At 42.4% G+C, this 27,955-nt stretch overlaps 1 protein-coding gene across 1 annotated transcript; it reads left to right on the top strand.

The window, feature by feature from the left end:
* The first annotated feature begins 1,503 nt into the window (after window positions 1–1,503).
* Window positions 1,504–27,062, top strand: LOC145342518 (beta,beta-carotene 15,15'-dioxygenase-like). Its single transcript, XM_080188079.1, has 11 exons — window positions 1,504–1,609; window positions 3,904–4,032; window positions 6,468–6,597; window positions 8,237–8,384; window positions 11,012–11,159; window positions 14,107–14,333; window positions 16,666–16,932; window positions 19,113–19,218; window positions 21,700–21,794; window positions 23,883–23,994; window positions 26,684–27,062. The coding sequence occupies exons 1-11, from the start codon at window positions 1,546–1,548 to the stop codon at window positions 26,851–26,853; spliced, it is 1,596 nt and encodes a 531-aa protein (XP_080044205.1). The 5' UTR covers window positions 1,504–1,545; the 3' UTR covers window positions 26,854–27,062.
* The last annotated feature ends 893 nt before the right edge of the window (window positions 27,063–27,955 follow it).

Raw genomic sequence — 27,955 nt, 5'->3', positions numbered from 1 at the left:
GACATCAGAGACACTGGGAAGTAAACAACTTTTTCTTATTTTAGCTGTTCTAACACTGCTTGTTGTACCAGAACCTTCAGGGTTTTTCAAATCGTGCAGGTTAGTTTGGAAGCAATCTTTCTGTAAGCAGGAATTTTGACATCTCAACAATTATTTCTCTAATATTTAAAGCAATGGGTTTGGAAATTTGATAGGATCGGGGTAAGAAGTCAGAGCGGCACAGGAGAGGCCATTCGGCCTAGTGAGTTGGTGCTGGAAAATCAGCAAGATTGTTGTTAGTTGAGTGTTAGAAGTACCTGTTCTAAACAAGACTTTTATGTAAAACTTCTTCTTAAAATTGGGCATGACAATTTGAAATTGGTGGTAGGAATAAAGTGTGACAGAAAGAAAACTCTGCACACTGGTTAGCACTGCTGCCTCCCAGTGCAAAGGACCTGAGTTCCATTCAGGCCTTGCGAGACTGTCTGTGTGGAGTTTGTAAATCTTCCTTTCACTATGTGGATTTCCTCTGGTTCTCCGGTTTCCTTCCTTAGTCCAATGATGTGTAGGTTGGGTAGATTGGTCATGCTAAATTGCCACTTCGTCATAAAATCAAAGAATCCCTACAGTGCAGAAGGAGGCCATTTGGCCCACCAAAATTGCATAACAAAAATCTCATCCAAGCCCTATCCACATAATCCCCCTGACAGTAAGGGGCGATCCCACCCAGACCTGTTCCCTGAATCCCAAGTATTTAGCCCACAAATCCCCCTAATATCTTGGGATACAAAGGGACAATTTAGCATGGCCAATCCAAATAACCCACACATCTTTGGACTGTGGGAGGAAATCGGAGCACCCAGAGGAAACCCACACATACATGGAAACGTTAGCCCTATTCTCTCTCCACAAACGCTGCCAGACCCACTGAGATTTTCCAGCATTTTCTGTTTTTGTGTCACCCACCACACGCATAACCGGGCACATTCACCAGCAGGCTATTCCTAAGAACGTGCGACCTCCACACATTCACCCCAGACCTGAATTGAACCCAGGTTCCTGGTGATGCACAGCAGCAGTGCTAACCACTGTGCTGCCCCTGCATTCTTAGACTCCAACGCTGCGTAGGTTAGGTGGAATAGCCTGCGGGTCAATGTGCGGGGTTAGGGGTGTGGTGGGTGACACAAAAACAGAAAATGCTGGAAAATCTCAGCGGGTCTGACAGCATTTGTGGGGAGAGAGAATAGGGTTAACGTTTCGAGTCTGGATGACCCTTCCTCAGAGTTGTAGTGGGTGGAATGGGCTCCTGCTGGTCTGCAGGGATTCCGTGGTTTAATATGGGCGGAAAGCAAGTTTTTAGTGCGTGCTTTCACTTAGCACGGGACTGTTATCAGCTGTGCTTTGCCTTTTCCTCCACATTAGGAAATCAGTGCATGAAAGCAGATTTTTTAAACTCCACAGTTTGGTGGCGCTCTTTTAGTGAGACTGATAGCCCTATTTCCAGAGAGAGAGAGAGCTGGGTAATGCAGACACTAAGAGAACTCGTACCCTGTTGCTGCTGTCACAATGCAATCGCTCTTCACAGGAAATAAAAGGGAAAATCCAGAGCCAGTCAAAGCAGAAATTCAAGGTGAGAGTTACAGCTCTTTACGGTATAACCTAGCATTGTTGGTAGCTGTTTCGTTTAATGGCAACTTCTTATTGCAAGATCAGAATAAAGCCATGGCGTTTTAAAATGCCCCAGTTGTAAATCCCCGGGGTAACTGGGTTCGATCAAACCCTGCAACATTATTGTCCCTGTGTGTCCTGTTAGAAAAGTAACTGGGACTTTGCTAATTTGTTGCTCTCTGTGAGAACTCCGTACGTACAACAGCCAGGACCAAAAACTGGTTTAATAAAAGGGGATGGGGGGAGTGTGTTTATTTTGGGCATTTCATAGCAGGGGTGCGAGGAGTGTAGACATAATGGGAGACCAAAATGCCCCCCCCCCCCCCACCCGCTATGTGAGATTCAGCCCCGCTCCAAGGAAGATTATATCCCCTTCACTCCAGAGTGAAACTGCAACTGTATCGCAAGCACAAAGTTTGGGGAAGTTGACTTCACTTGTTGCTCGTCGGTGCGTGCTTGTCAACACCCGCTTCGAAGTTGGGTTAAGTTTTTTTTGTATCTTGTTTTCTTTCCCCCCGAGCTTGCTTTTAAATCTGGGCAGAACCAATGCCTCGGATTCTGCAATATTTATACTTTTTTTGTGGGGGTAATAAATCTCACAGAGACACAGACACACACACATATTGATCTAACGATGTTATGTAACGAGTTTCTTTTTATCATTATGCATTGTGAGCTCGACTTCCATAATTCTGATTTGATGGCAGTGCTTCTTTTAGATTTAGAACCTTTTGGCTAAGATCAAAACGTCAGAGCAAGCCCAAGACGGGTTTATTCTGTCAGCTTGGATCTTCTCCCTCCTGTGGGGGACCTTGAACTGGATTTTTGAGTTTGGTTTTTTGGAGTAAGAAAGGAATGCATTTGGGTCTACCCAATCCATTCTGAGCATTGGCTTTCAAACTTTTTAAAAATTTATTAGTGTCACAAATGCATTAACACTACAATATAGCTAAGCCGAAATAGCTCAATTGGGAGAGCGTTAGACTGAAGATCTAAAGATCCTGGGTTTTGGCACATGCTGGTTTTAGAAAATAGGAGTAGGTCCTTTGAGCCTGCTCTGCCACTGATTTTAGGGGTGGCACAGTGGTTAGCCCTGCTGCCTCACAGCAACAGGGACCAGGGTCTGATTCAAGGCTTGGGTTACTGTCTGTGTGGAGTTTGCATGTTCTCCACATGTCTGTGTGGGTTTCTTCCAGGTGCTCCAGTTTCCTCCCACATTCTAAAATACATGCTGGTTAGGTGCAGTGATCTGCACAGGCGCCGGACTGTGGTGACTAGGGAAATTTCACAGTGATTTCATTGCCACGTTAACATGAGCTTTACTTGTAACTAATAAATAAAATTTTCTTTATGAAGTTACTGTCCTCTGGCGCCTGTTCAGGTACACTGAGGAAGAATTTGGCATAGCCAATGCACTTAACCCGCATATCCTTTGGACTATGGGAGGAAACCGGAGCACCCAGAGAAGACATGGAGAAGACACCTCAGGCAGACATGAGGAGAACGTGCAGACTCCACACATGCAATGGTTCAAGCTGGGAATTGAATCCAGGTCGCTGGCATGGTGAGGCAACAGTGCTAATCATTGGGCCACCGTGCCAACCTGTGTTGCACCCCATCATGTCCAAGATGGGGTGTAATGCCTTATGCCAGCTTGGATCTTGTTCCTCTCTCTTGTGAGGACCTTGAATTGGATTCAATTGGATTTTTGAATGTGGTTTTTGGAACAAGGAGGGAATGGACTCGGGTTTGCCCAGTCTATTACGAGCATTGGCTTTGTAACTTTAAGGGTGGAATGAAAATAAAAACAACATCTCTTGTGAAATTTGAATTGAAGTTTCCACTTTGGAAAGGTGCTTAGATTCGCAGGTTAGATTGAGCGCCTATGCTAAATTGCACTTTAATAACAGGGGGACTAGGGGGGTAAATACATCAGGTTATGGGGATAGGCCCTTGGTGGATTGTTGTCGGTGGAGGCTCAATGGGCTGAATGGTCTTTTTCTGCACTATAGGGATTCTATGATTCTACTGCACTGTGACATTGACTAGGCGAATTTCACAGTAACTTCATTGCAGTGTGAATGGAAGCCTACTTGTGACTAATAAGTAATGTTTAACCTTAACATTGATATTTTCAGGTACAAGTAGGTCCTGCTTCTTAAAGTGCATAAGGTATTACTGACCTTGCATTGATTTGTAATCTGCACCATGAGTGGTGAATAAAGATACATTTTAACCCGTGTTTATTTTGAAAAGGCCGGATTCCACAATGGCTACACGGGACACTCATACGAAATGGACCAGGAATGCACAAGATTGGGGACACTGTCTTTAACCATTGGTTTGACGGGATGTCACTGCTCCACAGTTTCACTTTTGAAAATGGTATGTTACTGCTTGCTTCTGAATGTGAAAGCGATAAGTATTAAGACAGTTATGGACATCCGCACAGTGTTCATCAATTTAATTAGGTGTGCACTTCTCATCCGGCACATAATCTATTTGTCAAATCTAAATTACTGATGGTCTTCAATAAAGGAAAAGGAGCAGGCGGAAGAATGTTTGTCACATGGCACTGCTGTACAGAGATTTCACTCATTTGGATTTGAAAACTGTTGAGCATCAGTAACTTGATGTGGTCTCGGGAATGCAATTTTGTTTCTCATGGATATTTTGTCACTAACCATCCTTTCTCCACGCATGCAACAGTGCAGTGTAATAACCTCTGAAGTAAAGAACTGCCTCCAAAGATTTTTGGTGCAGGTTTTATTTGGATAATGAAAGAGAATTTCATTTCTCTGTAGGTCTGCACTGTTGTCGTGAGAGCAATGACTGGATCATCTAGAATTATAGAGTAGAATGCAGAGTCTGCACGATCTCCCCGTATCTGTGTGGGTTTTCTCTCAGTGCCCTGGTTTCCTCCCACTGTCGGAAAGATGAGCTAGTTGGATGTATTGGCTGTGCTAAGTTCTCCCTCAGTGTACACAAATAGGTGCTGGAGTGTAGCGACTAGGGGACTTTCACAGTAATTTCATTGCAGTATTAATACAAGCCGACTTGTGACAAAAATTTAAAAACATTTTCAGTGAAGAAGGCCATTTAGCCCATCAAGCCTTCTGCAGCAATAGTCCCAACCAGGCCCAATCCCCTTCATCCCACGTACTTACCCTGCTAGTCTCCCTGACACCAAGGGGCAATTTAACATGGCCAATCCATCTCCGTCTTTGGCGTGTGGGAGGAAACAAGAGCACCTGGAGGAAATGCACGCAGACACTGGGAGAACTTGCAGACTCCACACAGACAGTCACCCAAGGCTGGAATAGAACCCAGGTTCCTGGCACTGTGAGGCAGCTGTGCTAACTACTGTGCCACCCTATCTAACATGACAAGAGCAGCAGAAGAGTGGATAGTCTTGACAGTTGGTTTTTGTCTGGTAGCAGCAGATGAGAAAAGAGGGATCTGATTTATGTCACAAGTGAAATGAAAGTATCGGACTTTAGAATTAAAAAGTGAAATGATAGATGACGTATAGCGAAAGTAAACCTCCCTTTTGGCTGCTATTAGACCAGGAACACGAGAAATAGGAATGGGAGTAGACCATATTATGGCCTTGTGGTGTTATCGGTAGACTATTAATCTAGAAACTCAGCTAATGTCCTGGGGACCCGGGTTCAGATCCCACCATGGCAGATGGTGAAATCTGAATTGAATAAAAAATTTCTGAAATTAAGAATCTACTGATGACTGTTGATTGTCAGAAAAACCTATCTAGTTCACTAATGTCCTTTAGGGAAGGAAATCTACTAGCCTTTGCCAGTCTGGCCTACGCGTGACTCCAGAGCCACAGCAAGGTGGTTGACTTTCAACTGCCCTCCAAGGGAAACTAGTGATGAGCAATAAATGCTGGTGAGCCAGCGATTCCCATGTCCCATGAACGAATAAAAAAAACGACTTCCTCTGCCATTCAGTTGGATCATGGCTTATCCTGAACTTCAGTTTCACTTTCCTGCCTGTTCCCCATAAGACCTGAGACTAAAAATCTGTCTATCCCATACTTAAATATATTCATTGATGGCGCATCCAAAACCTTGTTGAGTAGAGAATTTCCAATGATACAGCTGGCTCTTTGATAAAGATATCCAATTTGTCCTGCTGTCCTGTTCTTTTCCATAATTCTCTACTTTTTATCAAGTTTAAAAAAATATATAATTATAAAGAAGCCAGTGTTTTTGTTTCAGGTGAAAATAGGAGGGATGAAAAATTGAGAAGATGAAGAAGTGTTGTAACTATCATCCTCTGAACATTCTGTGCTGGGTCCCATACATGCGAGGGACATTATCCTTAACTATTCTTATATACGTGAGTTAATTGTCTCTCTGAAGCTTAATTCAGCAACTGGCGCCAACACAACACCCAAAAGAAAGGGATGTCAATGACTGACACCTAGTTGGAGTATGGAATGCTCCCTGAGATGAATCAAGCAGTGACATTTATTCCACATACAGATTTTAAAAATACATTTTTAACTCCAAACATATTATTATTCTCTATATATTTACCCGCATTCAGCTGTACTGTAATGAGTCCCAGTCATTTCCAATCCTGAATTAGATGTGCTAATTAGACGTAGGACTACTGTTTGAACCAATTGAGGTAGTGCAATTTCAACAGATTACATAACCTACAACTGTTTGATTTTTTTTAAAAAGTGGATGAACATCACAAAGCTCCAATTCTAAGTTTCCTAGACTAGAATGGAGAATTGAAAGTGCACTTCTGCTAATCACAATGATGACTGGTTTTTATGTTCTTAAATCTAGGTGAGGTATCGTACAGAAGTAAGTATCTCCAAAGCGATACTTACAAGAGTAACATAGAAGCCAATAGGATTGTGGTGTCAGAGTTTGGCACAATGGCTTACCCAGATCCTTGCAAGAATATCTTTTCCAAGTAAGCACAGAGTGAATTACTGATGTTCCTTAATTATGTTAATGATCAAATAAAACTGTACCATAGAATTACAGAAGTGTACAACACAGAAGGAGGCCATTGTGCCATGCCAGCTCTTTGCTGGAACAATCTTAAACTAATCTTACTGTTCTATACTCTCCCCTATGGCCTAATGTCTTTCTCTGCTTCTAATGTTAATTCTACTTCCCTTAAAGGAAGCAATAGGTTCTACTCAACTAATCCCATTTGCAAGCATTCCGTGTTTACAAATGGCCTCTGGCAAAGGTATTGGGAAAATGTCTATAAATGCTGCACACATACAGCACTCGAACGGTAGCCCAAGCAAGTTATTTATATAAATTCATCATTGCTCTTCCATTCTCTGTCCTTACTTATAAAACCTAATCTCCTTTAGCAATAGTTTTAAGTTGATGATTTTAACTCCAAATTTGAGAAGATAATCTTTGCCTCTTCACTCCATTGAAGTTGTGCATAATTTTTAAAAATATTAAATCTTTGAGAACTTGGGTTAAATATTGAATATTCTGTGTTCCAGTGTAAATGGTACTAGTACCCCAAATACCTCCTAGAAACTAGAGTTTCTCATATATCTGACAAACTTGTGATAAATGCATCAGTGGCTTTAGTGCCTTTGATATGACAAAGTGTCCACAACTGCACTGAATTGTGGCCCAACCCAGTTACTTATATAAATTCGTCATTACTCTGTTAGTCTGCATTCTCTGTCCTTACTTATAAAAACCAAGGTCCTATTTATGGTTAATCTATCTACACTGGCACTTTGAGGAAATTTTCTATTTGAACCCTTCGATCTCTGCTCGCCACAGCCTCACGGGCTTTTGCACCAAGTATGTACATTCATTCTTTGTATTTTTTTCTCTCCCTTTCCTCTAAAATATTTTATCCTCTGTGTATAAAACTGCATCTTCTAATCTCTTGTCCATTCCATTTATGGCCATCTTATTGTTTTCTGGATCATCTGTGTGTGTGTCATCAGCAAATTGAGTCTGTATTGCTGGCAATCCCAATTATCTGTTCATACCAAGAATAAAAAATGATCCATACTTCCCTTGAGGTACACCACTTCCAAGCAAAACCCAGTAGTCCTGTTATTTTAATTTCTTATTTGCCACCAAATCTATGTTGCCATACTCCCTCTAAATATATGCACCTGAATTATTCCAGTGAAATGTATTATTGAATGACTTCTGATGACTCAAATACTCTACATCCACTGAACTCCTTTTACCTGGCCAATCTGTAAGTTATTCAAAAATAACTGTTAAGTTAATCCAGTTTGGCCACAATTTGCATTAAAATCACAGACAAAAGTTGCCTATTTTGCCTTTCCTTCACATCTTAAACAGCTGTCCAGTCACACAGAAAAAATTTGCATGCTTAGGGTAGATTTTAAAATTATGTTCAAAGCTTTTATTGTGTCATCTCTGACCTCTTTCAACAACCGAGGTGCATACCAAAATAGCTTATCCACCTGAGTTCCACCAACATTGCAGAAACACTTCTTTTGTAATGTCAGCTCTCATTGTACGCTGACTCAAAATGGAAAACAACTGAATTGAACATAAACAAGTAACGTGCCTCTGTTTTTATTTTACAGGGCATTTTCCTATCTCACACATGTTATTCCCGATTTCACTGATAACTGTTTGATCAATATAATTAAATATGGTGGGGACTACTATGCTTCATCGGAGGTCAACTATATCAGGAAGATAGATCCTAGGTCACTTGAGACATTGGATAAGGTGAGATCAATTTAAACGAAACTCTATCCCACCGTCGGGTGACTGTCTGTGCGCAGTGGGTTTCCTCTGGGTGCTCCCATAGTCCAAATATGTGCTAGTTAGGTGGATTGGCCATGCTGAATTGTCCCTTAGCGTCAGGGAGATTAGCAGGTTAAATGTGGGGATAGGACCTGGGTGGGATTGGTGTGGATGCAGGCTCAATTGAAGGGCTTCCTCCTGCATTGTAAGGATTCTATGATTCTATTGAACATAAGAACATAAGAAGAAATAGGAGCAGGAGTAGGCCATCCAGCCCTTCGAGCCTGCCCCGCCATTCAATAAGATCATGGCTGATCTGTCGTGTCTCAGTTCCACATTCCCGCCCTCTCCCCATAACCCTTAATCCCCTCGCTTATCAAAAACCCATCAACCCGCGTCTTAAAAATATTTAGCGAGGCAGCCTCCACCACCTCAACGGGCAGAGAATTCCAGAGATTCACCACCCTTTGAGTGAAGAAGTTCCTCCTCAACTCCATTCTAAACCGCCCCCCCTTTATCTTGAGGCTGTGCCCCCTAGTCCTACTGTCCTTTCTGAGCGGGAAGAGCCTCTCCACCTCTATCCTATCCATCCCATTCATCATCTTATACGTCTCAATGAGATCTCCCCTCATTCTTCTAAACTCTAACGAGTACAAGCCTAGTTTACATAAGAACATAAGAACATAAGAAATAGGAGCAGGAGTAGGCCATCTAGCCCTTCGAGCCTGCCCCGCCATTCAATAAGATCATGGCTGATCTGTCTTGGCTCAGTTCCACATTCCTGCCCTCTCCCCGTAACCCTTAATCCCCTCTCTTATCAAAAACCCATCAACCCGCGTCTTAAAAATATTTAGCGAGGTAGCCTCCACCACTTCAACGGGCAGAGAATTCCAGAGATTCACCACCCTTTGAGTGAAGAAGTTCCTCCTCAACTCCGTTCTAAACCGCCCCCCCTTTATCTTGAGGCTGTGCCCCCTAGTCCTACTATCCCTTCTGAGCGGGAAGAGTCTCTCCACCTCTATCCTATCCATCCCATTCATCATCTTACACGTCTCAATGAGATCTCCCCTCATTCTTCTAAACTCTAACGAGTACAAGCCTAATTTATTCAGCCTCTCCTCATAGCTCAACCCCCTCAATTCTGGCATCAGCCTAGTAAACCTCCTCTGCACTCCCTCCAAGGCCAAAATATCCTTGCGCAAGTACGGCGCCCAAAACTGCGCACAGTACTCCAGCTGCGGCCTCACCAATGCCCTATACAGCCACAGCATTGCTGGATTTCTAGTTTACAGCTCAGTGAATAGTTGTGTTTACAAAGAAATGATACAAACGTGTATTCAACAATTAAGTATTTTAGATGACTTTTTGTTGCATCAATTGATCAGGCATTTTCACCTTCCTCCTGAATTAAAGCTTTTAGCCCCATTGACATTGCACACTATTGTCTGGAAGGGAGGGTGTCTAGGCTAAAAGCAAATTACTGTGGATGCTGAAATCTGAAACCAAAAGAGAAAATGCTGGAAAATCTCAGCAGGTCTGGCAGCATCTGTAAGGAGAAAAAGGAGCCGTCATTTCGAATCCAGATGACCCTTTGTCAAAGCAGAGACATCCACTGTCCGCTAGGCTGTCCACTTCCATATCCTGTTCACATAGTAACATAGGAATTAAGAGCAGAAGTAGGCAAATTCAGCACTTCGAGCCTGCTCCACCATTCAATCAGATCATGGCCGATCTCTCCCTGGTCTCAAATCCATCTCCCTACCTGTTCCTCATATCCCTTCTTTTGTTAGGAATATATCTATCTCCTTCTTGAAACCAATGATTCAGACTCCACTGCGCTATGGGGCAGTGAGTTCCACAAAATTCACCACCCTTTGTGAGAAGTAGTTCCTCTCATCTCAGTGTTAAATCTACCGCCTCTCAACTATACCTGTGACCACTTGTTCTAGATTGCCCCAGAAGAGGAAACATTTGGTCTACATTTACTTTATCAATTCCTTTTAAAATTTCATACAACCCTATCAGATCCTCTCATCCTTCTAAACTCCATCGAGTACAAGCCCAAACTATTTAATCTCTCTCCCTACGTCAACCCTTGAATTCCCGGAATCAATCTGGTGAACTTCTGAGCGGTTAATACCACTGTTAAGTCAGCCAGTTGCCAGTAAACAAATCCACTGTGCTTGAGCTGAGTCAGCCCTTAGAATGTCTCATCCTCCCTATGAGGAAAGGCCTAAACTTCACTCTTACAGGTGTTATAATGTGGTACAGACATATTAGAGCCTTGAAAAATAGCAGAGAAGTAGGAAGACAATTGGAATCCTTCTGGAAGGCTGCAAATTTCACCACTACTCAGTCTTTTATGTCTGTATCCCTTTGGTTTCATGGGACAATACCTAGCACCATGCGCCATCACTTTTGTTGTCAGAATCTTTATAGATAGTTTAATTTTTAATTTCTTTAATCTTCTATTAACCTCCACTTGAACTTATACTAAAACAGTGTCCCAAGTGCACGATAATAAAGAGGTGTGTGTTTTGAAACAGTAATTGACAGTGCATCTTCAGAGGTGAAGATTGGCTTAATTTACTTTTGGCCTATTTATATAGGTTGACTACAGAAAATATCTTCCTCTGAACCTGGCGACGTCTCATCCACATTATGATAGGAATGGAAACACTTACAATATGGGCACCTCTATAGCTGAGAAAGGCAAAACAAAGTACCTGATTGTGAAGATACCAAATATCAAGCCAGGTAATGGATCACAAAAATTGTAACAGCACGGAGGGAGGCCATTTGGCCCATCATGTCTGCACCAGCTCTTAGAATGAGAAACTCATCCAGTGCCAGTCCCTCTCTCCCTAACTGTGCACATTTTTTCTTTTTGGATAATTGTCCTTAAATGCTTCAATTGAACCTAACCCCACCACAATCTCAGGCCTTACGTTTACAGCCCTGATCATTTGCTGCGTGAAGAAATTTTTTCTTGTATGGCTTTTGTTTCTTTTATAAATTAGTTTAAACCTGTGCCTTCTCATTGGTCCTTTCACTCGTGGGAATAGTTTCTTCCTATCTACTCTCTCTCCAGAACCTCATGATTTTGAATACCTCTGTTAAATGTAGTCTCCACTTTCTTTTCTTGAAGGAAAATATTTCTAATGTCTCTAACATCTCTTCATAAGTAAATTTCCTCATCCCAGGAACTATTCCCATGAACCTTTTCTGATCGAGATTTGTCTGTTGTTTTAACATTCATTCAAGGGATGTGGGTAGGTCACCATTTATTGCTCATACCTAATTGTCCTCGAGAAGATGGTGGTGAGCTGCCTGCTTGAACTGCAGCAGTCCATGTGGCGTAGGTACCCCCACAATGCTGTTAGTGAGGGAGTTTCAGGATTATGACGCAGTGATATAGTTCCAAGTTAGGACGGAGTGTGACTTACAGGGGAACTTGAAGATGTTGGTGTTCCCATGCCTTTCCTTCAAGGTAGTGGAGGTCACGGGTTGGAAGGTACTGTGGAAAGAACCTTGGTGAATTGCAGTGGTCCATCTTTTAGATGGTACATACTACTGCCATCGTGTGTCGGTGGTGGAGGGAGGGAATGTTTAAGGTAGCAGATGGGATGCCAATCAAGTGGCCTCTTTGTCCTGGGTGGTGTAGAACACCTTATGTTTTTGGAGCTGCACTCATCCAAGCAAGTAAGGGGTTTTCCAACACACTCCTGATTTGTGCATTGTAGATGGTGAACAGGATTTGGAGAGTCAAGAATTAAATTAGAAGTTGCAGGATTCCCAGCCTCTGATCTGTTTTTGCAGCCACAGTATTTGTACGACTTGTCCAGTTCAGTTTCTGGTCAATGGCGACCCCCATGATGTTGATATCTGGGGAAGTCTGAAAAATTGGTTTGGTTTTAGTTTGCACATTTTGTTCAGTGGGATATTGATAATTCCTTTCGGCAAAGTGTTTTATCAATTTCTTAAAATAGATAATGTCTTGAAGAAATAGCATCTGACAGGACAAGGGTTATTGAGCATATCTGGGTTCTCTGGCTTGTCTCATCTCTCTCCCCCTCCCACCACCCTACTCCTCACCAGTTGCCAGGGACAGGGGAACCAATGTAGTGCCCCTCACTGTGTTGCAGCTGTAGAAGCTGGAGTCCGAATCAAAGTCCTTTTAGCTCAGTTATTACTGAATAATTATTCCATGTTCAAAACGTTGTGAAATATTCCATTTTAACAACATATCACGACTTGAAGTTCTAATTATTTATTTATATCAGGACGGCATGGTAGCAGAGTGGTTAGCACAGCTGCCTCACAGCGCCAGGGACCTGGGTTCGATTCACGGCTTGGGTCACTGTCTGTGCGAAGCCTGCACGTTCTCCCCATGTCTGCATGGGTTCCCTCCGGGAGCTCTGGTTTCCGCCCACAGTCCGAAAGACGTGCTAGTTAGATGCATTGGCCATGCTAAATTCTCCCTCAGTGTACCCGAACAGGCACAAGAGTGTGGAACTCAGGGATTTTTCACAGTAACTTCATTGCAGTGTTAATTGAAGCTTACTTGTGACAATAATAAAACTTAAAGAAAAATTGAGGACTGATTGAGAAGAAAAGGTTACTTTGGCTAAAAAGAACCCCAGGAAATATAAGTAAAGAATCTACTTGCATTCAGCTAGCACATTGTAATATCCTTAGGCTGTCCCTGAGTGCTGTGCAGTCAATGGATTATATTTGCAGTTCAGTTATCGTTGTTTTGCAGGCTCACCCATCACCTTCGCAAGGATAATTAGCTTTGGGTAATAAATACTGCCTTTGCCAGCAAAGGCTACATTATCTTGCAGATATGATAATGACTTTTAAGGGGCACCTGGATAAATACATGAATAGGATAGGAATAGAGGGATATGGTCCCCAGAAGGGTAGGGGCTTTCAGTTCAGACAGGCAGCATGGTCAGTGCAGGCTTGGAGGGCCAAAGGGCCTGTTCCTGTGTTGTAATTTTCTTTGTTCTAGCTGAACGAATGGTGTCCATTGAAGGAAGCGCATTAACCAAGTTGACTCATTGCTGCACTCCAGATAGCTACGTTGAGGTTCAAAAATTGGGCTGCACTCATATCGCAGTGTGATCCTGGTGTATCACAAGCTGCACTTGTCTAATGAGGCTGATGGCCCCATCAAGATATTATTAATGAGCTGAAGACATCATTCACAATCCCTAGGACAACTAGGTGGTTGTCGTGTTGTTTGGGGATCAGTGGGGAGGGCAGCAATGGGAAATGGTAGCTCGCTGACCAGCCAGGATCTTTAAGATCCAGTGCAGGGTGCAAGGAACAGACATAATCACAGCAAGGTAACTAAACTCCCAGGCCCCATGCTTGGCTGAAGGCCCTGGAATAGGTTCTGGGTGGGACTGTGGTTGGTGCAGACTCGATGGGCCAAATGGCCTCCTTCTGCACTGCAAGATTCTATGATTCTATGAAATTGGCCTCTACCATCGCTGTTATCTATAGCTCCACACTAGAGGTTTCATGTAAGTAGTGTTTGTTGCCGGAGCAGCTTGGCCTCCCTGACGGAGCTGTACCAAGCCATTGCCACCTTCTTTTCTGGGGACTTTTCTCCCATTACTTTGCAGATTATGAAGTAGCAATGTTAGCTTTGAAAGTTGTGATTTGCTGCAATTTGGTAACTATTCCTTTATTTTAGAACAAACAGATGACAAAAAGGACACGTGTTTTAAAAATTGTGAAATATTATGTTCCGTCCCTTGTCACTCGCTCCTCCAACCCAGTTACTACCACAGTTTTGGTATGACGGAAAACTACATTATCTTCATCGAACAGCCGCTTAAACTGGATGTACTTAAAATGGCTACAGCCTACTTCAAAGGAGTGAACTGGGCCAGCTGTCTGACATGGCAACCAAACAACAAGGTAATCTTATTTTTTATTGTACTCCAGATAAAGTAAATGGATGTTTTATGGACCCAACACACTCTTGATAACCACAAAGATGAATAACTTACTTCGATTTAAGCTAGCAGATTTCAAGTACTACGACTCTTGGGTTGTTACCCATTCCATTTTGAAATTTATAGCCTGATTTTGAAACATGATCAGAAGCTTCTCAAAGTTAGAAGGTTCTCGAGTGTCAAGCCCATACTGGGGGACCTAACCCCTATGGTGCCCATTATGTCTTGCCCACCTCCAGCAGTGCCATCCAAATGGGAATGGCAGGTACATTTGGCAGGCAGGCAGGGTGGCCACCTGAGGCTGTGGACAATTGGCAACCCCATCAGAGAGGTAGATGTGCCGATGCAGGTGGGAGACCACAGACTCCTCCACAGGATGGCCTGCAACTGAGACCCTCAGGCACCCAAGACTCTGGGAAAGAGGAGAGTTAAAGGAGGCCTGTCAGGACTCTGCCAGCAGGCCATCTCTGGGCACCTTTAGGACTTTGGCTGCAGTAAGAAGTCTCTACAGTGCTACCAATTCAAGAGCAGCTTCTTCCCTGCTGCCATCAGACTTTTGAATGGACCTACCTCATATTAAGTTGATCTTTCTCTACACCCTAGCTATGACTGTAACCTACATTCTGTATGCTCTCCTTCTCTATGTACGGTATGCTTCACCTATATAGTGCGCAAGAAACAATGCTTTTCACTGTATGCTGATAGGACGTGACAATAATAAATCAATTTGTTTCCATGGACACTTCAATTATTTTAATTAGTTACTTGTCCTGCAAGAGGGATAGACCATGCCAGTCAGTGTCAGTGCAAGGTCGAGCAAAATTGCTTGGAGATAGGAATTTGCCAGCTCGATAACCTGACATTGAAATTTCTGCATTTCTCCACACTCTCATCTCCAAACCTGCATCAGGTTGATAAGGTTCTGCCTAAATGAGAGGTACGGACAGGGTGAGTAGGGAACAGCTGTTCTCCTTGGTTGAAAGGCCCATCACGAGTTTTAGGATAAGGGGCAGGAATTTCAGAGGGGATTTGAGAAAATAACTTTTTCCCTCGGAGGGTGGTGAGAATCTGGAATGCACTGCCTGAGTAAGTAGCGGAGGTTGGAAACTTTACAACTTTTAAAAGATATTTGGATGAGCATTTGAAATATCATAACATTAAAGGATATGGGACAAGTGCAGCAAAATGGGATTAGCATGCCTATAGCGGTAGTTATTGTTAATGCAGGTTCAGGCTGAAGGACCTTTTCTGCACTGTATGACAATGACTCTATATATTGTACATGGTAAGTACACTCCTCCAGGTCTCAAATACAGCCCACATAAAATTTAATTTAATTCACAGTTAATTTACATTTAACTTGCATTGTCTTTACGATGGGGAGACCATTGCTCACCATCCTTGAATCTAAAGAAAAAAATCACTCACTACCTCTCTGCTTTCTTTCGGCTAATCTCACACCCACACAGGAATTGCCCCTTTAATCCCATGTGCTTCAATTGTACAAACAAATCTATTATGTGGTACTTTATCCAACATCTTTTAAAACTCCAGGACCATAGTGAGTAAGTGCCATTGCTACTGCCTTGAGATTCCCTTCATTGCGTAACAATGGAAGTGCCAGTGCTGCTGGGGGAACAGCTATGTACACCGTGCAAGCTTAGAGGCTGAGAGAGTAGTGACCACAAACTTTATAAAGGGAATTTGTATGGGGGTGGTGGGGTTGTAGGCATGGAAGGGGAAGATGGCTAAAACTAAGTAAATTTCTGCTCCAGGGTTCCCGGGCGTGATCTAGATCTGGATTCTCAAGTGAGCTCTGCTCTGCCCTTCGGTTCACTGGTGAACTGGGTTTCACCTGGTATGTGACATTCTATCCATAGTATCCATTAGAATCTCTACAGTGCAGATAAAGGTCACTTGGCCCACCCAGCCCACATCAACAGCAATCCCACCTGGGCCCTATTCCCGTAACCCCACGTATTTACCTTGCTAATCCCCCTGACACAAAAGGGCAATTTAGCGTGGCCAAACAACCTAAAGTCAAAATCAAAAAATACATGTAATTTTATAAGATCTATACATTCAGTGACACAGGAAGAATTTAATGAATCATCCATCTTTATGATAACCTAGCTATCCTTTAGTATTATACTGCCTTAGATTGTTAGTTCAAATTCCACATATAGTTAAATTCAAAACTTGTTCCGAGGCATGAGGCTGTCCAGAGAAACAGCAGAAAGCATTTCCGTTGATTTTTCTTGAATTAACGATGATATCAATTCTATGTTTTTCAGACTTATATTCACATCATAGACAAAAAAACAAAGAAACATTTGCCCACAAAGTTCTACACGGATGCATTGGTCGTTTACCATCACGTCAATGCATATGAGGAAGACAATCACGTTGTCTTTGATATCATTGCATATGAAGACAACAGTTTGTACCAACTGTTCTATTTAAAGAACGTAACTTTGTCTGACTGTGAATTTGAAGCACATGGCAAAAGCTTAAGTCTTCCATCCTGCAAGAGATTTGCAATCCCCGTGGAATATGACAAGGTAAAAAATTCAGCCATTTCCCTACAACAAGTTAGGATTGCACGGAGAACTCAGTAGTAAAACTGGTTAATCAATCAAACAGTTCTCAGAAAACATGTGCTGCTTATTCTCAGTAACCACACTGGGTTCCAGCGCAATAAAGTGGGACTTTGTTTCTCTATGTTGCAAGCTTTAAAAGAAAAACAATGTAAAAGCAACTCTGACATGATTACATTGAAGTTATCTCATGCAAAACCTCTCCAAGTTGGAAAACTTTTCAACATCTCTCCTGGGAACTGAATTTGTTGAGGCTACCTTTTTGGGGGAATGGGTCTGTTTGTGCTTATTAAGGTGAGGAATTTCATAGCTCAGAAAGGCAACACTGACCAGAATTGTCCAGTCCCCCACGCACCACCACCACCATGCCCACACCTGGTACTGCCAGCGAGAGTGGAGAATTTGGCACTCAGCCAAATCGCCGTCCACTGCAGCAGGAACAGATAATCCAGGCCACGGGCAATGCCGGAGAATTCCGTGTCAACTATGGCCTGGAACAGGGATCAAGCCAGCAGGGGACAGAATGAATGCGAAACATACTCCCTGTTCTCATTTAAAGTTGACTCACAAATTTCCTACTCAAATCACGCAGCAACAAAAAGCCGCCTAATTTCTGGCTGTAATTTCCACCAGGCATACCAAGTGTTCAAGAGGTTATTAAGCAAGCTTGTGCTTGGGTTCCATCTGCTACTGAGCACTCTTGTCAGCGAGCGGGGTAAAAATTCACCTGGGCCTATTCCCATTCTGGTTGCAGAAGACTTCCAGTGAATTGGCAGAAATTAGTTCTCAGGCCTTGATGGAGTAATCGTGCAAGCCATTTGCCCGAGAGGGTGACCTACCTTGCCAACAGTGGCCATCTGTAAGGACTGGGAGGTGGAGATTGGATCATGGGAGCATTTCTAATCCTCCTTCTTCCACAGGGAAATGTTACCTCAAAAATAAAATGTTAATATTGACCCTGAGGTCTGAGGTAGCCATTGAATAGTCTGACTGAGCTGGGCCCCAATTGCATGTGTTAATCATTGCTGATTAATTGCTCAATAGGATAGTTTAATAAGCACGGTGCCTCTAATTTATATGCTTGAGGGGACTGTTGCCTAATTAAGGCATTGACCTGGGACATGTAAGAAGGATCCCATCAATTTGGCAGTGGGCCAATGCCTGCACAAATTGAGCGTAGACCCTCCCACTAATGAACTGACCTGGATCAGGAACACATAAGGATCAGGCATTTTTTTTTATATTCATTTGTGACGGATGGGCTTTGCTGGCCGGCCAGCATTTATTGCCCGTTCCCTAGTTGCTGTGGTGGTGAGTGGCCTTCTTTAACAGGTGAGTTGTTTGTTAGACCATTTCAGAATGCAGTTGAGAGTCAACCACATTGCTGTGGCTCTGGAATCACATGTAGGCCAAACCAGGTAAGGACAGCAGATTTCCTTCCCCAAAGGACATCAGTGAACCAGATGGTCTTCTTCGAAATGGTTTCATTGTCATCAGTAGGTTCTTAATTCCATATATTTTTTATTGAATTCAAATTCCACCACCTGCCATGGTGGGATTCGAGCCTGGGTCCCCAGAACATTAGCTGGGTTTCTGGATTAATGATATAGCAATAATATCACGAGGCAATCACCTCCCTGTAAATGATGGGAAGGATCTTTATTTGGTGCATTACTGTATCTTGCAATTAATTATTATACACTGGTCTATATTTAAGCAGATGTGGAGAAAGAATGGGATAGGGATGATGCGAGACATGCGGAAGGAATTGACTGGACATGGCATAGGAGGGATGAAGTGACTTAAAGAAATACTGTTGCAGTAAAGATACTAATGCCACTGCAGTGGTGTTGTAAATCTCTGTAAATTTTAGTAAATTTGTTTTGTGCATTAAATTTATCGGAAAGGAAATTGTGAAAAGTGTGTGTGCTGGGTTGACTAAGCTTCATGGTGGAATCACCCATGTGATTCCAATGTTTAGCACAGCATTTGATAAGAAAATTATTTCAAAAGCAAATGAATGGAAATGCCGGAAATTTAATTAAAAATAGGAAATGCTGGAATGAGCTACTTGCCTTTGGAATTAGGCTTAAAGGGAAGAAATGCAAGGAAAACTCCTTTCTAAGTGTTCATTATCTTTACAGAACACAGATATGGGTGTGAATATGGTCAAACTTCAAGATACAACGGCGTATGCACTGAAGGAAAAAGATGAATATGTGTACTGCAAGCCAGAAGTGTTATTTGAAGGTAAAAACAATAATTTGCATTTATATGGTATATTTTGTTCCAGTCCCAGTTGATAATACTGGACAATTCAGACCCCAAAGTAAAATGTAGCTTTTTTATTCATTCATGGGACTTGGGCATCGCTGCCTGGCCAGCATTTATTGCCTATCCCTAGTTGCCCTTGAGAAGGTAGTGGTGAGCTGCCTTTTTGAATTGCTGCAGGGTTGACCCACAGTGCCGTTAGGGAGGGAATTCCAGGATTTTGACCCAGGGACTGCGGAGGAATGGTGATATATTTCCAAGTCAGGATGGTGAGTGGCTTGGAGGGGAACTTGCGAGTGTTGATGTTCCCATGTATCTGTTGCCATTGTCCTTCTAGATGGAAGTGATTGTGAGTTTGGAAGGTGCTGTTTAAGGATCTTTGGTGAACTGCTGCAGTGCATTTTGTAGATAGTACATACTGCTGCTACTAAGCGTCAGTGGTGGAGAGGTTGAATGTTTATAGGTGTGGTGCCAATCAAGCGAGCTGCTTTATCCTGGATGGTGTCATGCTTCTTGAGTGTTGTTGGAGCTGCACCCATCCAGGCAGTTACGGAGTATTCCATCACACTCCTGACTTGTGCCTTGTAGATGGTAGGCTTTGGGGAGTCAGGAGGTGAGTTACTTGCTACAGCTTGATAGATCCTAACTTTCTTTTCTTTGACCGCCATTTTTTTTTCAATTACTGGAAACATTCATTAGAGTCTGTCAGCATACTTTTAATACAAAGCATTAAATGTTTATTAAACAAGAAAAAGTAATTGTATTACATTAGTCAAAAAGGTAGGAAAGATATTAATAGAAACACCAGAAAAATGTTCCTTTTACCCCAGCAATCTCCTCACAGACACAGAACTCCAGGGAAGATTTACCACTATTTCAACACCAAGGCTTCTTGCTTGGGCTGGCTCAGTTGCAAACTGGTTTCCTGCAGGTGGACTTCTGATCCTTCACTCAATGCTTTTCCCCCAACTGGTATCCCTCCCTGAGGCGTCCAAACACAGAATTATCTGAACTTCAGAGCAAACGTAAGATCACAGTCTTATCCTGACAGAAGGTGGCAGAGTGCAACCAATATCATAGAGTTAATCAAAGTGAGAAGATTTCGGGTTTTTCATGACTTCGGCACAAAACCTAGATTGATATTTTATGGCTGTTGGTCAGAGCTGCTCTCCTGGCTCTACTGATCCAGGTGGATTCTACAAAGAAGTGTGGTTTGATCCTTCCAATGTCCTGGTTAACATTTTTTCCAGCTGTCATCACAATAAATGAATTAACTAGTACAGTTTGGGCAAAGTGGCTCACAGGATAGGAGTGACTGATTCTCTGAGGTATTTGTTGACTGCTTGAAAATATTGGAGCTGTGATAGTATATTGTATAAATGCACATCCTTTCTTCTCGGCTCAGAGCGTTTAGAACATATGAATTAGGACCAGGAGTAGGCCATTCAGCCCACCCCAAGTCTGCTTCACCATGCAATAAGATCATGGCTGATCTGAAAGTAACTTCAACTCCACATTTCTGCTCACCCCCAATAACCCATCAACCCCTTGCTCATGCAAAATCTATCTACTTCTGTCTTAAAACCATTGAAAGACTCTGCTTCTGCTGGTTTTTAAGGGAGAGAATTCCAGAGACTTGCCCCTCTGAGAGTAAAACATTCTCCTAATTTCTGTCAAAACTGGATGACTCCTTGTTTTTAAACAGTGACCCAAGTTTCTCGATTCTCCCACATGAGGAAGCATCCTTTCCACATCCATCCTGTCAAAACCTCTCAGGATCTTGTGTGTTTCAATCAAGTCACCTCTTACTCTTCTAAACTTCAGTGGATGCAAGTTAATTTGTGCACCTTTTCCTCATAATACAACCTGCTAATTCCAGTTTTTAGATGAGTAAACCTTCTCTGAATTGCTTCCACACATTTATATCCTTCCTTAAATAAGAAGACCAATAATGTACACAGTACTCCAGAAAGTTAGATTGATTGGCCATGCAAAACGGCCCTTAGTGTTAGGACGACTAGTGGGATAAGTATGTGGGGTTACGGGATAGGGCCTGGATGGGGTCGTTGTTGGTGCAGACTCGATGGGCCAAATAGCTTCCTTCTGCGCTGTAGGATGCTATGTGGCCCAAAGGGCATCTCGGAAGCCGAACTGGCTCTGTCCCACACCCTAGAAAGATCCCACCGTCCTGAAGAGTTTCTCTCGTGGTGACTGCAGCAAGTTGGGAAATTTCCCGGCTCACTTGGGAGTGAAAATCTGGGCCAACCTGTTCACAATCAGGTAGTAATGGAGTGGCTTTGAGAGTACAAATTGGCTTTCCCCAAGCACAAAGATGCATAGATAAACAAAATAACATGAAATTGATGCTTCATCTGTATATTCTAACATTCAATTATTATTAACTATATATTTGCTGTATAACTTAACTGTAATAAATTTCACAACATATTTGTTTTTCAGCTTTGGAACTACCTCGAATAAATTATGATTACAATGGCCTCAAGTATAGATATATTTATGCACCTGGAGTTCATTGGCAACCAATTCCGACAAAGGTAGAATATTAAATATATACATGAGGTGGGCAAACATGAATTGGAGAATGTGCTGAGCACTGAGTTACTTGTAGTTTCTTCACAACTGGCTACAATTTTTGATTTTTACAAATGGGATGATTTTGAGTTGATTTGTGCCTTTAACAATATGTGTTGAGACTGATCTATCATCTGCAACTGCAAACACTCCAGCAAAGCTTTGCCCTTTACTTATCTGTCTCAACAGGGACCATGGCAACTACATGTGGACGTGGTTTCTCAGGAGATCTAATTGGGAGGGGTTGATTTGTCTTTAAGGAAGGGATGTGAGTTTGCTCTAAAGTTGATTGTCCATCCTGTGTGAATGTTAATGTTGAGGTGATGGACAAGTTTCCATTTATTCACTGCACGAGTACGTTTTCCCTTGCTTTGATTTTGATTTGATTTATTATTGTCACAAGTATTTGTATACAGTGAAAAATATTATTTCTTGTGCACTATACAGACAAAATATACCGTTCAAAGAGAAGGAAAGAAGAGAGTGCAGAATGTAGTGTTACAGTTGTGGCTAGGGTGTAGAAAAAGATCAATGTAATGCGATGTAGGTCCATTCAAAAGTCTGACAGCAGCAGGAAAGAAGCTGTTCTTGAGTCGGGTGGCATGTGACCTCAGATATTTGATGTGGAATAGAGTATATCTGGAGTGTGGGGGATCCTTAATTATGCTGGGTACTTTTCCGAGACAGTGGGAAGTGTAGACAGAAGCAATGGATTGGAGGTTTGTTTGCATGATGGATTGGGCTACGTTCATAATTTTTGTAGTTTCTTGTGGTCTTGGGCAGAGCAGGAGCCATACCAAGCTGTGATACAACCAGAAAGAATGCTTTCTATGGTGCATCTGTAAAAGTTGGTGAGAGTCGTAGCTGACATGCCAAACTTCCTTAGTTTTCTGGGGAAGTAGAGATGTTGGTGGGCTTTCCTTTTTGTGTCAGCATTGGAGGACCAGGACAGGTTATTGGTGATCTGGACACCTAAAAACTTGAAGCTCTCAATCATTCTACTTTGTCTGCATTGATGTAGACAGGGACATGTTCTCCATTATGCTTTCTGAAGTTGATGACAATCTCTTTCATTTTGTTGACATTGAGGAAGAGATTATTGTCATTACATCAGTTCACCAGATTCTCTAAATCATTCCTGTTCACCATCTCGTTATTGTTTAAGATCCAACCCACTACAGTGGTGTTATCAGCAGACTTGAAAATCTTTGGCGGGCCACGCAAAGATATTTCTAGGATTACCTGTATTTTTAATAAGCTTCATAATTATCTGAGTTTTGGTACTTCAAAGCATAACCCCAATGAGCATAATGTTTTTGTCACTTAATTATACAATCTATCATTTGGCCTGCCCGCCATAAGGAAGGTTTCAGAAGAAGATTTCTGTCCTTGAATGTAAAACAGAGTTTATTTTCATTTGCACTGCTTCAAACTCCACGAGAATTACAAATGGTAATGCAGATTTTTGTCTAACCTTATTTGCCTAACTGTTTACAATTCTCGGTGTCGGTTCAGTGCTGGTAGGAGACAGAAATTATATGAAAGCCAAATGTGAAGAACCAGATTGAGTTAGCGAGCCTGACCATTTCATTCCTCCAGGTGCCAAGAGGATAGTCATGTTCTCCCATGCGTCAGATTTCCACCTTCTCACATTTTAAGGATGGTCTTTTTTGATTTATTATTGTCACATGTATTAACATTCAATGAAAAGTATTGTTTTTTATGCTCTGTACAAACAAAGCATACCACTCACAGAGAAAGAAACAAGAGAGAGCAGAATGTAGTGTTACAGTGGGGTGAAGCGAAACCTTTAAGCTGCAGCATTCATTCTGTGTGTCCAACTATCAAGTATTAACAAGCGGACTGGTATAAATGTTTCTGTACAGAATTGATTCAGTCCATTCACTGTCTATTTTTGGAGTTGGATAGTCTGAATATTTCCTATTTTGCTGGGGTTTTTTGCTGTAAGGTTTATTAATTTGATATGGAAAATGTTTTATTAGGGCTCCATTACCTCTGCACGCTGTTGTAAATGAAGTATCTTCTTCCAGATATTGAAATGTGACATTCAGACCAGACGCTGCCTTGAGTGGAGAGAAGAAAATTGCTGGCCAGCAGAACCAGTGTTTGTCAAAGCTCCAGAAGCTAAAGATGAAGATGACGGTAAGTTTCCCTTAACCCAAAGCAGCTCCACAATGGCAGCAGTTAATACAAGTATTAGGAGAAGGTTCCAGGAACAACGGAACACAAGTAGGCAATTCAGCCCATCGAGCCTACTCCGTCAGCCAGTTAGATCATCCATCTCAGCACAACAGGGACCTGAGGGGCATAGAGGGTGGAGTTCAATGCCACAACAGAATAGACCGGGAGGTGGATGGCATCTAATAGGGCAGGAAAGTGTCGAGTGGTGAACGCATCACCTTCCCAGTTCCTGACCTCACCTCCCCCGGAATGAAGTCCAAGTTCAATGCAAATTTAAACTTACACAATAAAGCAAGCAAGAAAAATATAAGATTGACCTAATCCTTAATTAAGTAATTTTGTGATCAAAGTACAAAACAGTAAGACAAATTAAAGATAAAGAATGATTTTATACAATGATGTATATGTAGAATAGATCTGAAATCGATTGGTACATTGGAAATGGAGCTGGATTTATACATGTGAAGGGCAAAAATTAATTTTAACTCTGGAATTAAAAGTCAATTGTTATAAAAACCCATCTAGTTCACTAATGTCCTTTTAGGGAAGGAAATCGACCTTCCTTACCTGGTCTGGTCTGGCCTACATGTGACTCCAGATCCTCAGTGATGTGGTTATCTCTTCAATGTCCTCACGGATGGGCAATGAATGCTGGCCCAGCCAGCGATACCTACAACCCATGAACGATGGAGGGGAAAAAAAAATCTTTGACAACAAAGCCTTCTTCTTTTATCATCCCTACAGCCTCCCTGACTGATCCCAGCGATTCTGCTCATTCACCTTGCCTGGGATGCTCCAGCGGTGATCCAGGCCCTGGTAATGGCCATAACATTAGCCCATAAAACTTGGAAATGGGATATCGGATCCTTTAAGGAGGTGTATTGATTTAAACAGCTCTAATTTCTCCTCTCAGGGAGACGGTGGTGTTGTGGTTTTGTTGCTGGACTAGTAATCCAGAGAGCCAGCATATTACTCAGGTTCAAATCCCACCACGGTGAAAATTTGTATTCAAATTTGCAGTTAAAGCTTGCCAATGGTCTGAGACCTTGCCAAGCTCACAACAAGCTTTAGGGGCAGCATGGTGGCACAGTGATTAGCACTGCTGCCTCCCAGCGCCAAGGACCCGGGTTTGATTCCCGGCTTGGGTCACTGTGTGGAATTTTCACATTCTCCCCATGTCTGCATGGATGTCCTCTGGGTGCTCCGGTTTCCTCCCACAGTCCAAAGATGTGCAGGTTAGGTGGTTAAATTGCCCCTTAGTGTCAGGGGAACTAACCTCATAAATGCACGAGGTTATGGGGATAGGGCCTGGTTGGGATTGTGGCCGGCGCAAACTCGATGGGCCGAACAACCTCATTGTGCACTGTAGGATTCTACAATGATTCTACCTGTCCATAAACAGAAAGATGCTTTTGATTTTTGATTTTCCCCTTTTATAAGTATTTCCCCCAGATCTTAAATTTAGAATGTTCCAATCATCTATAAATAATTCACACACAGACTCGAGGCAAGTTAAAATAGAAGGATTAGTTCATACATGCACAAAACATGGAATAGAAGTTTGCAAAGCCCCTTTTGCACTTACACAATAAAAGAGGGGTAAGGTAAAGAAAGGGGTACAGGGCAAGACCAAAGTAAAAATAACAGCTGTGGTTGTGAAAGTCCAGAGTCAAGCAGCTAAAAAAACATTTTCTCCAAGATAGGTTGCGTGGTGATCTGTCTTTCCCAGAAATGAGTCTTCCACAAGGGGAAGTTCATCTGCTATGAGTCATGGCACAGAGGTTAGCACTGCTGCCTAACAGCACCAGGGACCCGAGTTCAATTCCAGCCTTGGTTGACTATCTGTGTGGAGTGTGCACATTCTCCTTGTCTGTGTGGGTTTCCTTCAGACGCTCCAGTCTCCTCCCACAGTCCAAAGATGTGCGGGTTAGATTGATTGACCATGCTAAATTGCCTCCTAGAGTCAGAGCGACTAGCAGGATAAATCTGTGGGGTTAAAGGGATGAGGCGTGGATGGGATTGATGTCAGTGCAACCTCAATGGGCCAGATGGCCTCCTTCTGCACTGTTGGGATTTTATGATTCTAATTGTGGAAATTAGAATCTAATTGTGGATTCTGATTGTGCATTTTTCAAAATGCTTGTTTTTACAGCATAGTGACATAGACGTGTGCTTATTTTCTGTCTGGCTTCAGGAATTCCGTTGGAAAATTCCCCTGTCGGATCCGAGAATCCTGTCAGCAGGCTGTCTGACTGGGTCTTAATCCCAAAGGGGCTACGAGGAATGAGCAATGCACTGTTAGACTTCACTCGTTAACTCTGTTTCTCTCTCCTCAGATGCTTCAGGACCTGCTGAGTTTTTTCAGAATTTGTAGTATTTTTTCAGTATTTGCTATTTTAATTGCGCACCATACAGACATGGGACGGAATTTTCCTGTCCCGCCTGCCACAGGAATCATAACAGGCGGGACACGGACCATGCAAAGATCTGTCGACCTCGGGTGGGATTTTCCAGCCTTGGGGCGAGCACGGCTGTAAAATCCTGTCCGCGGTGTCGATTTGCGGCTGAAAGCATTTTGTAAAATAAATACTTTAACAAGATCGCCAAATGTGTAATACGTTGAAGCTTACATTTGGAGTCTTTTTTTCAGGTGTTCTACTTTCTTCCATCATTTCTACTGATGCCAAGAAATCTTCCTTTTTACTTGTACTTGATGCAAAGACCTTTAAAGAACTTGGCCGTGCTTCAATTAGCGCTGATTTGCATCTTGACCTGCATGGCATGTTCATCCCTGAAGAGGAGCTCAGTACAAAACAATAAAAATATATGGACTTTGAAGGGGAGCAGCAGCTGTTTACAACTGTCTTTCAAGTTTAACAAAAAAAGGTTGCTACTTGACAGAAATTAAGAGGAAGAAACCTGTGGCCATCGCAACGTGCTGATATTATCTTTACTGTGCATTTCTAGATTCAAATCTCAGTGCAAATTTTAATCTGCGTAGTGTAACAATCAAGCAAAGTGCCTGATTTAACTAATCTTCATTCTGTGATCAAAGTGCAAAGCCTTGTGATAGATCAAAGATCAAAAGTAACTTGCATCATCGTGGAGAAGTGGACTAGATTGGAGATCAGTTGTTACATCAAAATGGAGCTGGGTTGATGCTTATGAAGGACAATCATTAAAGGTTTTGGGATATTAAAATATTGCTGGTGTTTTTCGGTGTAAGAATAGGTTCAAATAAGAGGTTAGTGGAATGATGGGACTGAATGTTTCAGGCCCAGTGGATTCAGGGTTAGAGATGGGAAGGCTGGCAAGATAGTAGGGTGCTGAATCAGGTTGGCTCCATAACACATTCCCACCTCACAGTGCCCAGGACCTGGGTTCGATTCCAGCCTTGGGTGACTGTGGAGTTTGCATGCCCTCATGTCTGTGTAGGTTTCCCCCAGGTGCTCCCATTTTCCCCCCCCCACAGTCCAAAGATGCTGCTCCTTAGTGTCAAGAGGATTAGCAGGGTAAATACGTGGAATTGCAGGGATAGGGCCTGGGTGGAATTGCTGTTAGTGCAGGCTTGATGAGCCGAATAGACTGTTTCTGCGTTGTAGTGATTCTACGATAGTTGATTTCCAGAAACAATTGACAAAACTCTTACCACTACTGAGTACCAATGCTACTAATGTTGTGTTAACATGTTTGATGAGTACATGAGACTTAATGGGATTGAGAGTTGTAGATAGGCCTGGTAGGTATGGATATGATCGGCACAACTTGTGGACTGAAGGGCCTGTTTGTGCTGTAGTGTTCTATGTATATAAGAGGTGCTAAGAACATTGGTGAGGAGAGCTTTTATTATACTAGGGATATGTTCAAAGTCATAACTTGTTACATGTGCCAAACTCACCAAATCAAGAAAAACAGAATAATA

The sequence above is a fragment of the Carcharhinus amblyrhynchos genome, chromosome 4 (assembly GCF_965287045.1).
Source record: "Carcharhinus amblyrhynchos chromosome 4, sCarAmb.v2.hapA, whole genome shotgun sequence".
Classification (NCBI taxonomy): domain Eukaryota; kingdom Metazoa; phylum Chordata; class Chondrichthyes; order Carcharhiniformes; family Carcharhinidae; genus Carcharhinus; species Carcharhinus amblyrhynchos.
This window is presented reverse-complemented; position numbering and strand designations above follow the sequence as displayed.